This window comes from Gigantopelta aegis, chromosome 8 (assembly GCF_016097555.1).
Source record: "Gigantopelta aegis isolate Gae_Host chromosome 8, Gae_host_genome, whole genome shotgun sequence".
Taxonomy (NCBI): Eukaryota; Metazoa; Mollusca; class Gastropoda; order Neomphalida; family Peltospiridae; genus Gigantopelta; species Gigantopelta aegis.
In genome coordinates this window covers 17,527,108-17,542,404 of record NC_054706.1, presented here as the reverse complement: position 1 = coordinate 17,542,404, position 15,297 = coordinate 17,527,108, and the positions used below count along the sequence as shown (strand labels likewise).

The 15,297-nt window shown below is 34.4% G+C and overlaps 1 protein-coding gene across 2 annotated transcripts; it reads right to left on the bottom strand.

Moving 5' to 3' along the window:
• Positions 1-1,661: 1,661 nt before the first annotated feature.
• On the bottom strand, positions 1,662-13,359 carry LOC121378677 (SUMO-conjugating enzyme UBC9-A). 2 transcript variants are annotated; one of them, XM_041506957.1, is made up of 7 exons: positions 13,228-13,359; positions 7,718-7,791; positions 6,984-7,067; positions 5,569-5,641; positions 4,840-4,949; positions 4,095-4,174; positions 1,662-3,244 (listed from the first exon to the last, which is right to left on the bottom strand). In XM_041506957.1, the coding sequence occupies exons 2-7, from the start codon at positions 7,781-7,783 to the stop codon at positions 3,166-3,168; spliced, it is 492 nt and encodes a 163-aa protein (XP_041362891.1). In that variant the 5' UTR covers positions 7,784-7,791; positions 13,228-13,359; the 3' UTR covers positions 1,662-3,165. The 2 variants fall into 2 exon arrangements, with proteins under 2 accessions (XP_041362891.1, XP_041362893.1); XM_041506959.1 differs by lacking the exon at positions 13,228-13,359 and adding an exon at positions 13,010-13,029.
• Positions 13,360-15,297: the final 1,938 nt, after the last annotated feature.

The following is a 15,297-nucleotide window of genomic DNA, read 5'->3' as shown; positions in this document are numbered from 1 at the left end:
ATCTGACACATTTTTAATGATTATTCACAAAGAAATAAATATCAGGCTATCAGACATGAAGAAATTAATATTTTAGGTTTTTGCCAAAAGTATAGTACATTGTTGTAAGAAATGGACCAAGAAACTTTTAAATTTCACAATCGCACAAAGTGTTCACTATTTATTCATTTTGAAGGTGGCATTTAAAATTGCAAACTTCACGTTTTCCTTGTTTGTATGTTTCAGCATAAAGTAAATTGAATCTTCCAAGTTTGTATTGGTTAAAAGTAACTTATGCATTAATTTTGTATTTATAATAAACACAATGCTCAACTTGCTGTGTGGATTTTGTTATGTTCATGTAATCTTAATCGTCAAAACCATAACAAAAAGTGCTCTGTTACAACTCGACCTGTCATTCTGTCAGTGAATCAAGTCATTTGGTAAACGTAGGATATTAAACGAGCTTCCATTTCATACCATGTTTATGTCTCGAATGAAATAATTTTCAGTTGTCACGAGCTTCAGTGAGCGACAATGAAAATTATTTCACAAGGGACATAAACATGATACAAAATGGTAGCGAGTTTAATATCTTATTTATTACCCATACTTGATCTTAATTTATATCACTCAATTTGTTTGCTTGAGTTCCTGTAAAGTGGTAGTGTGCCAATCAATGAAGTCACAAAAGTGATACGTCCCACTAGGCGTTCTAGTGTGATTTATCACTTTGATATATATACCCAGATATTTTTAACCATATGGGTGATAAATGTTATTTTCCCTTAATTTTAATAATGGGGGGGGGGGGGGGGGGGGGGGAAGAGTCAAAATTGTAGTTAACATGTTAGACTTACAGTTGCTGATTTTGTTCCAGGTGGGAGGTAGCCCAGCCAAAGGTCTAGTTTTTACTCAAAATAGTGCACCACGACTGTTATTTCAAAAGCTATTGTTTATGGGATGGTGTATATAAAAGATCCCTTGCTACTAATGAAAAAATGTAGGATTTTACTCTCGAAGATGTCAAATTTATCAGATATAGACATCCAATAGCCAATGATTAATAAATCATTATGCTCCAATGGTGGTGTTAAACATTTCAAGTGTGAACCAAACGGCCTCATTTTACAAAACAAGATTAGTGCTAAGATGCATCTTAGGTACATACGGTAGTTATGTACTTGGTTATCTTAGGACTACAGATTGCTTTGTGGAACATGGCCCTTTCTCTTTAATTTGTCAAAGTGCAATTATGATCCAGTTTTGTTTTTATCACTACCAGGGTGGGGTGTAACCCATTGGTAAAGTGTGCAGTTGGTCTGGGGTCGATCCCAGTCGTTTGGGCTTTTTCTCATTCCAGCCAGTGCATGACGGTATATCAAAGGCTGTAGTATGTACTACTCTCTGGGATGGTGTATATAAAAGATCCCTTGCTGCTAATCAAAAAAAGAAAGAAAAAAAGAGTAGTCTATGAAGTGGCGACAGCAGGTTTCCTCTCTCAATATCTGTGTGGTCCTCAACCATATGTCCAACCCCATATAACCATAAATAAAATGAGTCGAGTGCATCATTAAAACATTTTTTTTTTTATTACGACCCTCAATTTAATTTTTGTTAAAAAGCCTGCGGCCTTCAGTTCAAATATTAATATTTAGCTATGAAATAACAACTGAACATCATTAAAATAAGTATGATTTTTATTTTTCGTTACTGAGAAATACATTGATAAAGTTACAAATAGTCTAATCCCTGTCATTAACATGGCTGTAAAATGTGTTGATAGCAAGGACAAGGAGGGGAAGGGAATGGAATGGGGTAGTTATCTTCCCATTACGGCTGGCACATTTTATGTGAAAACATCCCAACCCTTACAAAGGCCAAATGGAAATGTACAGATTATGTTTTAAAATAAAAAATGGAAAGGTGTCATTTCCTGGCACAAGTAGGTTAACAAATACTTTGCCTTCTTTAAAATGTATCTCAACAAAGCTGACTAGCAGTTTTGGGGCTTTTTTTACTTTAACTGGTCAAATCTTGTTAGTTAGTTAAACAAGTAGTAATGTTAGAATCTAGTCCACCTATTGTGCTGTTGCACTTCTTGCATTTCCATCTATACGGGTTTGGGTTTTTTTTATCACAAAGCCTCTACGATGTGCAAACATGTACCTGAAAGTCTTGTACACCCGATACATGCAGACGTTTTCTGTGTTACTATTGAAGTAAGCATGAAGCTGAACAAATAGTTTATTTTCCTTTTATTTTGTTTTACCAGTTCATTTAACATTTTTTTTTTTCTTTTTTTTTTTTTTACTAATCAACATTGTTGCCCAAATTTTTTTTAGATATAGCCACAAAGGCAAACACAAATATTCATACAAAGATATTTCTTTCTTAATGAATCAACCGATTCACATCCACTACAACCATACAACAATCGCCTCATGTTGATGTCTCTTGAAGTTTGCAAACCCAATGGGAAAAAACAAACCTGTTCATATTAAACTGTTCCTATAGATTTTAAACATAAACTTATGCATTATTTCGCCCAACACCATACGCCAAAAACATTTTCATTTAACAAGACTAAAAGATGATGAATACAATAAAATATAAGTTCACGCTGTTACTTTAAAATGTCTCAAATTTTTTAACCTTTTTATACCAGAAATACCAATATAATAATTATGTTTATGTTAAAAATGTTATGCATGGGATGAAATGACTAACAAAAACTAATACAGAACAATGTGCATTATTTACAAAATGGAGAAAAGTATGAGAGAACAAAATTACTGTCATTTTAAAAATAAAATGTGTTGATTTTCCTCGTCATTTTGCAACCTATGTTTAGTTTTAATCCAGATATGGCTACATAAGTCTGAAAGCTGAATCCAGTTGTCCACCAAGTCCAAACTATGTTACGTCGTGTAGATAGTGCAATAACAATCACCAAGTGAGGCCACATGCTTATAAAACCTTTAAAGTCTAGAAACAAGTCTTGTTAAAATCTCTATCAAGACGCGGAGACTTTAACATCATGGCAATGCATTCAACTTGCATGTGTGCTTATCATCATTATAAACTGGAGACTAGACTCTAACAGTTTTATAAGCACAGACCCCGAACATATTGTTTAATGTTTTGGTCCGCCATGAAAAAGTTTAGATCAGAGTCGACGTTCCATCATGTCTGTCCCAGAGTGGGATCTCTGAATCTGATTGCCTGTGCCCGCACTCGTCGATCATATTCTTCACGATTTTGACTGGAAAAAGACAACAACACAAATCAAGATGTATAACTGGTTTCAGTTGTGATTACATACATGATTACAAATGTTCCAGCCAGTTCACCACGACTGGTATATTAAAGGCCGTGGTATGTGCCATCCTGTCTGTGGGATGGTGCATATAAAAGATCCCTTGCTGCATTAGGAAAATGTAGGTTTCTTCTGATGACTATGGGTCAAAATTATCAAATATTTGACATCCAATAGTCTATGATTAATTAATCAATGTGCTCTAGTGGTGTCGTTAAACAAAACAAACTTCTGATTACAAATGTGTGTACATGCAATATTGAATGGCAGAACAATATTTCAAACTTTTAGGTAACCAAAAGTTGGTTCATATGAAATCACACGGATCATAGGTTTAACCAAGCCTCTAAAATTCATGGAAACGATTTTTAGTAGTGTGGAGTTAAATCATGCAACCAAAAGTCTGTTACTCATTATAATGTAATATGATCCACCATTACTATGACTAACCCCCCAAAAATCTGTTTCTAATAGGTTCCGGTGATCACAGGGTTCAAAACCAAAAAAAAGAAGAGTTTCCAATGTAATTTGAAATCCTGGGGCCTGTCAATATCCAGATGAACGAGCACAGATCACGTTTTGACGGAAACTTTATTGTCGTATTATCGAGTTTCACTAACATCAGTATATCTTCACGGCTAACTTCAAAAACAGGGAAACTGATGCACATCATGTTTGGAAATGAACTATTTAGATGTGAGATGCTGCTAGCAACACCAAACCTAAGTATCAACCGCAAAGCAGACTGAATGTTGTTAACAACAGGACAGGCTTGGTAACCATAGCAACAACTTACCAATATATTGTGTATGCCTCCGCCTGGGCAGGATCTTTGATATTGGGCTCATTGAGCAGCTCTTGGATGCCAAGAAGAATCTGAAACATCAAGCAAACAAAATGACGTATATTATTTTAAAGTAAATGTGCGTCCGTTCCAGTTATTTTCATGGGTGGTAAATTGGGTTGAGCCCAGTCAAAACATTAATTTGTCATCATTGAACCTCTGCGGCAACCCCATTAGGCTTTTCCTGTCCCAGCCATATCCAATGACTGGTATATCAAAGATCTTGGTATGTGCTGTCCTGTCTGTTGTAAAAGTGTAAGATCCCTCGCAGCTAATGGAAGACTGTCAGAATTATCAAATGTCGGACATCAAACAGCCCATGATTAACTAATCAATGTGCTTTAGTGGTGTTATAAAATAAAACTAACTTTCAGAAATGAAAATAAGCTTAGGTAATAATAATTTAAAAAACTTTGCATGGTGTTTAAAAGTAATGGTTATTTTGAAATTTCATTAAGTACATGAACAAAGAGGGGGTGGGGGGGTCAGACAGAATACAGTTATTTCTGACTGTATCTGCAATAATTATGTTTTGGGCTTGCTCTGCCACTGACTAAATTTTAAAACAAATGGCACTTGTTTTTAATTTGGCAAAATATTTTCAGGAAATGACAGATATTTTGTTGAAAAACTACTGGGTTTCTGCAATTTGTGAAGATAATTTAGCCAACTTTTCTGTTGATAGCTATGACATTACCTGTTTTATTGTAACTGCTGGCCTCCAGTCTTTCTCTTCATCCAACAGAGATAGACACACAGTGCCTGATGGATATACATTGGGGTGGAACAGTGGAGGCTCAAATTTACCTGTAATTAAATAAAAACAAGAGTACCGGTGAGATGCATGATACATTCATCAAAAGTAGGTTGTGGCAACCTAGTTATGGTACACCACAAACCCCCATCCCAAGTTGTACTTGCATGCAAGGTTTGACGACCCTATATGAATTGATAAGAAAGAATAGGAAAGTTTACAGATGGACGGACAATGCTATATCATAATACGATCCATCAGGCATAAAAAAACAAAACAGAATAAAAATATTTAAAACTAGACCTTTCTAGTCCTGCCCCGCATATAAAACCTTTTCAGACTTTATTTTGTGTATAGCTTTACTCTGTAGAGTAGCAGATCAAGTACAAGTTTCACGAGGATTTTCCCTCTTTTCACAGTTATGACAGGAGACATGTATTCTTTTAGCAGTATACCAACTGCTAAACTTGGATTATGTGCCAAATGAAAAAATTAAAATACTTAGTAGCCATATTTGAATTATATACCAAAATATGGATAATAAGTTGGATTTGACAACCACATAATTGGAGTAAAGTACTTATTAGGACAAAAATTTAAGGCAATATTTTGATCAACTGTTGTGTAAGTCTGCCTTTAAAACATGTCTTTCTTTTTTTAACAAAGGCTTACATTTTGGAGGAGTGCTTGGATAATCTTCCTTGAACAACATGCGTAGTGTGTATAGGCCACCTTCCCAGGTTTGCTGCAAAAAGACATAAAAACCCAACAGAAGTCGAGTGTTACAAAGATCATAGAAAGAAAACAACATTTTTAAAGACACCATAGCAAACTGTTTTCAGTACATTATTATTTGTTTTTTTAATTTTTCATATTTTTGTGCTTATATTCACTTATGGTCTAAGCATGTTGTTCTGGGCACAAAAAGTCAATAAAAGCTTTGGGCTGCAGCCTCTACTAGGATGTTAATTGAGATCCTACCAGACTCCAGACCAAGCAAACAAGACTGATCCCAAGCTTGTGATTTTTAAGTTTTTTATCCAATTTTATTTGGGGGTTTTTTGGGGGTGAAATATTTTTTACAAAGTGAACTAGATTAGATACCTTTCTTTAGGTATACAGTATACATAGGAGTTTCAGCTTTTTAAAATCATTTCAGCTCTTTTATTTTTAAATGAATAATGGTGCGACCCAAATTAATGATGCGGATGACATGGAATTTTTTTTTTATAACATACATCTAGCATTGCAGCACTTGATGGAGCAAGAAATAAGCTAACGGGTGAACATCAAGAACACTGGTAAAATTCAGTTTTTTAACTAATTTAAAGGGTCTAATAACGTAGTTTTCGGTCATTTTTTTGAGGTTATAATAATGCCTTTCAGCATTATAACTATAGAAAGTATATATATAAGTTAGGAACTTTCTGCTAATTACACAATTGCAAAGAATATATAAATCAGTTTGTCTTTGTGAAAAAAATAATAATAAATAAACATTGTCTTCAGACAGTAATTCGTTTATTTTATTTTTATTTTTTTTTTTTTATTATTATTTTTTTTTTTTTTTTTAATTTCTAAGACAAACTTTGATTTATCTGTATTTTGAAATTATTTAATTAGCAGAAAGTTCCTAAATTTACATATACTTTTTATAATTATAATGCTCAAAATGAATTATTACAACCAAAAACATTATTAGGCACTTTAGGAAAATCCAAGTTGTATATACTGATACTCTTAACGAAAACATTAAAACTACTATGAGAAAAATATACTACTATTAATAACTGAATGAAAGTTGTCGGTCTTGAACAGTTATTATTATTATTTGTTTTTTTAATTTTTTCATATTCTTGTGCTTATATCCACTTATGGTCCAAGCATGTTGTTCTGGGCACAAAAAGTCAATAAAAGCTTTGGGTTGCAGTCTCTACTAGGATGTTAATAGAGATCCTACCAGACTCCAGACCAAACAAAGAAGGCTGTGATCCCAAGTTAAAATCCACAAGATCTTTGAATTTTAACTCGCCTTCTTTTTCTTAGTTTTTATTAGCACTTTTATTATCAACAAGTAGCCTACAAACCCCTTTCTTTCCAGGAATCTTGCACTCCCAGTTTAATAAATTAAGTGTTCCATCGGGATTCTTCATAGGCTTAGCAACAAAACCCTGAAAAATTAATACAAAGTTTCCGTGTAAACGATTAGATTAACGTTTAATGAAGGAAGACTATTGACAAATTATTAAGCTACATGTAAGTAGGTACATACAGTCCTCTGAAAATGGAAAATCTGCAAAATACATACATGATAGCAGCCGGGGCTTCTAGATTATGGTAGCCCCACTCCTGTGGCTAGCGATATTCAATGTTGTAAATAACTACTATCATCATGCCCGATGGCTAGTGAAACAAAGTTGTCAAATGCTGCATTTAAGCTTATTGTGTAAATAGGACTATTCTGCCCCACCCACCCAAATCTACGGGATTTTAAGCTCTACTTCTTTGGGTGACATACCTGCATCTGACTATTCCTATTACTAAAATTGTATTTATTAAAGGTAGGGCTAGTGAATTTTTAATTGTGGCTAGTGATTTTTTTAAATCACAGATCCCATGGCTAGTGGATTTATAAAATTTCTAGAAGCCCTAGCAGCATAGTGCTGAATCAGAATAATGTAATCAAAAATTGGTTACAATCTCAATTATGAACTTGATATAAAAAGGATAACTATTAAACAAAGAATCTTATTGCTAAATCAGCAACAAAAAAGTGAAAACCATTAGAGAAAAGGTTCCTATATTAGTAACAGTAACTTACAAAGGGGTGATCCTTCCTCCAAGATTTTCTTTCTTCACTTAGACGACCAAGTGCAATGCCCGACATTTTTCAACCTACAATTGATAAAACAAGCATTCTGAGAGTACTGATAAAGTAAGACATGTCCCCTACCAGGCTCAACAAATTTTCATATCCCCTAAGTTCAAGGTAAATTGCCCTAAAGTTAACCTTAGTCTGTAACTGTATATGATAAAGCAATACACAAATTTTTATCTCAATTTTCAGCCACTGAAAAAAAAATAGTCTGAAAAACAAATTTTGTATTTAACTTAATACTGAATATAATAAAGCTATAAACATAATTTCAACTCAATATCTTGAGGCATTGCAAAAAAAAAAAATGTTTGTAAAACAAATTTTCATATCCCTAAGTTCAAGGGCCATAACTGTCAAAAATGGGTAAATCGTCATGAAAGTCAAATTTTATCTGTAATAGTACATTGTAAAGCCATACATAAAATTTCAGCCGAATATCTAGAGGCATCGGGGGGGGGGGGGGGGGGGGGGGGGGGGACGGACGGAATTCTGTAAAACAAAGTTTCGTATCTCCTAAGGTCAAGGGCCATAACTCTGTCACAAATGGATAAATCGTCATGAAAGTCAAACAGATCTGTAACAGTATATGATAAAGCTATACACCAAACTTCAGCTGAATATCTCAAGGCATTGTGAAAAAAACATCGGAAAAACTATTAAGTGGGACAGACAGAGAGATAAAACCTATCGTTCCCTCTGGCTGGACTAAAGTAGTGTTGGAAATAGAATAAAACCGATTTCCGTCGATTATTTCTTTCGGTATAATATTCGCCCAGTCCCCCTTTATTATTTTTAGTTAGGGTTAGGATTAGGGTTAGGGTTGGGGGGGGGGGGGGGGGGGGAGCGACAGGCAGATATTTTTCCCTATAAAAAAATGTAGCAGGTTTTCTTTGCCAGACAAATGTTTGACATCCAATAGCCGATAATTAATTATTATTACCAGGGTTGAAAAAAATCATGATTTTTTTTTTAAATAAAAAAAATCGGATTTATTTGAGTTTGGTTTTTTTAACTTTAATTTGGAGCTTCTGAATTGAATACTTGCTCCCTATTAAATACACGATTTGGAAGCTTCACTGCATTCTGAAAGGAAATACCTCGAACATCTAGAAATGAGTTCACAAAATGCATTTTGGGGGTTATTGAGTTAATGTTTAAGTACTTGGTGTTTAGCCAGGATGGCTATATAAAGTGATTTGACACTTGAAGTCACTGACTTCACGTCACATCTGTTAGATCTGACTCTAGAGCATCCCCAAATTCGTCCAATTTACCACATTGAAGCAGAGTGGCTTCACTTGACACCTTCTATTGTGTTGATCTCCCAGGATCATCCCAACCATAGATTTGGGGGAATTGTCACTGATCAGTATGACTTGTTGGACTACATGGTGTTGAAATCTAATTGCAATTCAATTATAAATATATGTAAAAATAATTATCTAGCGTAAGTAACAATTGATTTTAAATAACACTTTATTTTTTGTACTGCAAGTTAATTGATAAATCACGTTTACAAAATAATCAATAAAAATAAATGCAATAATCATAAAAATCAAATGAAACATAATAAAAATCAAAAAAATCGAAATGCATGATTTTTTTGCAGTGATTTAAATCAAACAACTCTGATTATTACATTGTTTATTTCATTATATGTTGAGTAATAATGTTCAATATATAATAGACAGAAGGCCACAAGGGAGATTAGTGTACTACTATTTGTGTAACCTTCTTTAAATAAAGATTATTATTATTATCATTATTACTCATGTCACCTTAGTCTGCGCACATTAATTACGTTACATTACGTCTTGAAACAAATGTTGGAGTATGTTTGTAAACAAACAACAGTTACATTAATTTAATTCATAAAACCGTTGTTAAAACAACACATCTTGATTGTGAATATATGTATAAAACTGGTAAATAACAATCTGATTAATGCACTAAAAGTATACTTTTGTCAGCCTCGATCAATGTGTATCACCTGTCAACACGTCTGTCAATGCTGTAATGATCAACCTTGTATATCAACTTACACAAGTTTACAGAGAAGCTTCAATACATACCGTATTGTAATTTATGAATCCATAAATGAAATGAATGTTTTATTTTAATATCTGTTAACGTAAACATCCAACCATACTTTGAATTTCCCTCCGAGTGACACAACGCAAATTGGCTGCACACAGATTTTGATTCTGCACTTACAACATGGCCTATTTTAGCTATAGTCCGTTTCAAAATTATCATTGATTGGCCTATATGTCTAACGAACACTATTTGTGCTCATTGACAGTTATTAACAGACAACTTTTGTTGAATGATCAAAATGTTTGACATTGGCTTCTTTTTGTTTTTGTCATTTTGTGTTGTCCAAACTAAGGAGCATGGAACACCATTTATATTCATCTCATTTGCATAATCTAAATGTTTCTGAAACAGACTATAATAGGAAGTGTTTGTTGTTTAGAACTTACAAAAAGTCGGATTCATTATTTGTTTGCTATTTCTGTAAACATCAGCGACAGAAGTGGTTGTTTTAATGTTTGCTCCGCAGACTTATGTGCCGTCATGCACTGATGCAGGCTAGTTACGGTATTGTAACGGAAACTTTCGCCTACGCCTCGGTTACCGTTACGGGATATGGATGCTATTTCTTCGTAGCAGCACCGCCACAGATCACAGCGGCGCGTTTCCCGGCAATATTATCGCCTGTTTCGTTCAAATAAAGTTGTAGTTGTATACATATTTAAGTTTCTTCACAACTGACACGAATCAGGCGCCATAAAGATGTCTTATGTATTGGTAAGCCCTTAAAATTCGCAATGTACAATATCGTCTGGCTATTTTTATCCCTTGACAACCATGTTGGTTGTAAGTAGTTTTCTCCGCTATCTTCTTCGGAGCACCGCAGAAACTGCGTTGAGTAATATATATATTTGTTTTTTACTTACCTAAAACTATTTATTAACTGTAGGTATTTTAAAACCATATACTGTCCGAGATGAGCTCATGAGGAATATTTGGCGATCACTAATAGTAATACAGTGCTAATAATAACAATAAATTGATTAAAGGGACACACCCTAGTTACGGCTAGTTGTTAACCATTACGGCGTTGTTTTTCGCTATTAAACCCATTTTTTCACAAATAAAATTGCACTTTACTTACCGTTTATTATTTAGAATATACATTTCCATTCACTTGAAGTGTTTTTTGGTAATCCTGTAATTCTGGTTTTTGTAATACCACAAAATGCATTTTTCGTATTTCATAAAATGGCACGGGCCTCTGAGAAAAAAACGTTGAGCAGACAAGGTCTAATCTATTTTTAGAGGGGATATTTCCATTTCAATGTCACAGACGTTGGTATACCACGTGACCGTTATCATTTTGGTTCGGTTTGTTTTTTTCATGCACGGTTCGCGCAATCAACATCCGATTTGTTGTTGTTCATTTGTGAGATTTTTCTTCACAGTTCGTGAACATTTTCAGGAACAATAAAGTTCAGACAAGTAAGTGTCTCAATACAAAACGTTACAAACCCTTAAAACCAATAATTTTGCTAAGTCTTACGATATCTGGAGAGGGGATACAACCAGGACAGAACAGTTGGAACATGTCCAGGAAGGGGAAAGAAACGCACCCCAAGTCTGTGAAATTTGTCGTGACGTAGGCATTGTTGTGCTTCGAGCGACATCTACCAGTGACATCAAAATACTACTTTCAAAATTATTTCAAGCAATTGGGACATGGGGATTCCCATGGTAGTTATCGATATAAAACCTGCTTTTTCACTCCATTTGATAAAAACGTGATCTAAGTGTGTTACAGGTTTGTAGATTAACCAAATTATAATTTATTTTCGCTGGATGGAACTAGGGTGTGCGGCTTTAATTAAAGTCTAAGACTACACTACTAGCACAAAGTTAACATTATTTACAGTTCTTCATCTTAGATCTGAGATAAGCCACTACAATAATGCACAAAATACACACTAATATTAAAATGACATTCTACCACTACACTACTAGCAAACGGCTAGCACTGTAAGTACTTTAAAAAACGACTACGGTCGACGACAGTCACTTTTCACACCCTTATTTTGGCTTTGTACACAATAAATATCCTACAGTAATGTCACTTGAAATCCGTATTTCGTAAATAGTAGTTTTTTTAATCACAAGATTTTCTTCAGAGTGAAGTGCATTAGTAATGTTTAAAAAAAAAAAAAAAAAAAAAAAACATTCTATAGTTATTTTGCATTGAAATGTTTCCAGCGTTCTTAAAACGTAAACGTCATTCACCCAGTTTATTGTTCTTGTAAAGAGATGTAAAGTGATGTCATGCAAAAATATTATTAAAAATTATCTCTATTATTACAATGCTTCGCCACATTAAAATTATATATTTTCATGTATGCATATTTCACATTCTCACGAGATTCTCGTATTATCTGTCATGGCTGCCGAAGAACGCTTTTAGTCTTGATAATTGTTAATCTGCATTGTATTAATTATATTTGCAACAATTAATTTAATATATATATCAACGATATCGAGTAAGTGTTTCCAACACAGTGTGAATGTTTTTACTCTAGTAGATTATATATTTTCATGTATGGATATTTCACATTCTTACGAGATTCTCGTATTATCTGTCATGGCTGCCGAAGAACGCTTTTAGTCTTGATAATTGTTAATCTACATTGTATTAATTATATTTGCAACAATTAATTTAATATATATATCAACGATATCGAGTAAGTGTTTCCAACACAGTGTGAATGTTTTTTCACAGAACACTGAAGTTTGTTTTTGCTACACATGGGGTATATGCCTCATCTCGTGGCGCTGAACAGAAGACCGTGTCAGTGTCAGCGCTACGTTATCGTATCTATGATGCAGGCTAGTAAATACAGGGGGGTCCCACTAAAAATGCGCTCATTACTCGAGTTTAAAAACATTAAAATTAAAATAACTTTCAGTAGTAACATGTTTATTGTTCCATTGTTACGATTGTACTGTGGTGGTGAAACAAATATTTTTAAAGAAAGATTTTAACTTTAAAATATAACACAAATGCTTAGGTGCGCAGACTTAGGTGCCACCAGTGTATTATTATTATTATTATTATTAATAAATCAATGTGCTCTAGTGGTGTCGTTAAAAAAAAATATATTATTATTAGTCAAAAATATCTATATTTGTGAGTGAGAAACATTGTACTTGACTGTTTTGTGGCGGACCGGAACTTATTTTCTTACACGCATACCCGAAAGCATCATCAGAATCCGATCGAAAAATAATATGGCGCCGGTGGAACGGGGGAAATCCAAAAAAAAAAAAAAAAAGGCATCTTATGCCCGGCATAACTTATAGTGTTTAAATAACAACGGAAACACAAGAATATATATTTATAAAACATTATAATTGTTTTTGATTACCCTGAAAACTAAGCGACGTCAACTGTATATTACTTCACAACACACATCAAACAGAATTGGCGAAAACTAACAAAAACACTGCCAAAATTGACATACTCTCGCGAATGTCACGTGGTACATGTTGAGATTTTGTCCGAGATGGAGATATTAAGTGGATACTACTTTCTGTTTGAATAATTCGGGGATCTCATTCATTCGTAATTATTTTCGTGCTTATATCCAATTAAGGTTCAAGCACGCTGTCCTGGGCACACATCTCAGCTACCTAGACTGTCTGTCCAGGACAGTGGGTTAGTGGTAAGTTGTTAGTGGTTACTCGGTGTAGCGATCTTACATCTACCCATTGAGTCGTTACACTCGTTCTGGGTGGGAGCCGGTACCAAGATGCGAACCCAGTACCTACCAGCTTTATATCCGATGGCTTACACCAACGAGGCCGGTGGGATCTCATTATCGGCGTAATTTTTTTAATTATCGCGATGACCTGGGTAGGTGTGTCGGGGGATGGAGGGTGGGAACACCTGAGTAGGGTTCATTCATTTCAACTTATTTTAAAGCTTATCCAATTAAGGTTCTAACAGGCCGTCCTCGGCACACCCGATCAGCTAATTGGGCTCTATCACGGTCAGAGGGTTAATTAGTAGTTAGTGAGAGAGAAGTCGTTGCTGATGACATGGTGAATATTGCAGATACAGTTATGAGTTTGCAAACACAGATATGTTAGTATATGTTAGAACAAAATGTGATTTTTATGGCATGAAAATAAATACTGACCAAAAAAAATCATGGTATTTAAAAAAGGTGGATGTATTAAGTCAACTGAAAAATGGTATTACAAAGGAATACTCAAAGAGGTAGTCCCTTAAATATTATAAATATCTTGGAATGTATTTCACAAATCATTTGTCATGGCAGAAGACTAGATTCTCTCTTATGTAGTAGTGTTTGTATAAAGTGCTCCTACTGACAGTATAGTTAGTGAAAATTTACCTATTATTTTAGTTGGTAGAGCGCTGGACTCTCCGTGGTTCGAATCCCCTCAGTGGAGGTTGGTTTTTCTGTTACATTTGGAGCCAAAGAATGCCCAGTCAGGACCCGTAACAGTTCAACTGCCCATTCACTTGATAGAGGAGTATGTAATAGTGTTGGTCCTACTGGCAGTAGCTTGTGGGAATTTCCCTATATTAGCTCAGTTGGTGGAGCGCTGGGCTCTCCTACTTGAGAGTCCGTGGTTCGAATCCCCTCAGTGGAGGTTGGTTTTTCTGTTACACTTACAATATCAGCTAAAAGGGTATTACTTACCCTAAACAAACTCATAAATCTGTATGATACATCTTGTGAAAAAGAATTGTATCTTTGTGATCATATGATTGTACCAATACTTACATATGGATAAAAAAAATGGGGGTTTTTGAATATTGTAAATCTATTGAATTAGTGCAAATTAAATTTTGTAAAAGGATTATAAATGTGAAAGCAGCAACACTTGCACGTGCAGTTCGTATGAACTAAAAATAGGTGAATGCATTTGAAATATTTTATTTTTAAAAATGTATAAAATATTGGATACGTATATTACAAATGAATCCTGATAGATATAATATCCTAGAAGATTTTATATGTTGATTAACTGGCACAATGCTGGAAGAAAAACCGGGCTAAAGGATATAGAAACACTTCTGTATGGATTTATCAAGGAATTGGACATGTTGATATGTTTGTTTCTTCTTTTATTCAAATATTAATACAGTTTTAATTTTTACAAAAATAAAAATAGTGATGATGATTATGATGATGGTGATGACGATGATGATGAGATTAATGCATCATAGTGATGATGGTGATGCTGCTGATGATGATGCTGCTGTTACTTCTGCTGCTGCTGCTGCTGCTGATGATGATGATGATAATGATGATCACAACTTTTTCGTTAATATGTTTCTTTATTCACCAAATATTTAATTCCACGAAATTCTTGTTATTGACCGGCCTCGGTGGCGTCGTGGCAGGCCATCGGTCTACAGGCTGGTAGGTACTGGGTTCGGATCCCAGTCGAGGCATGGGATTTTT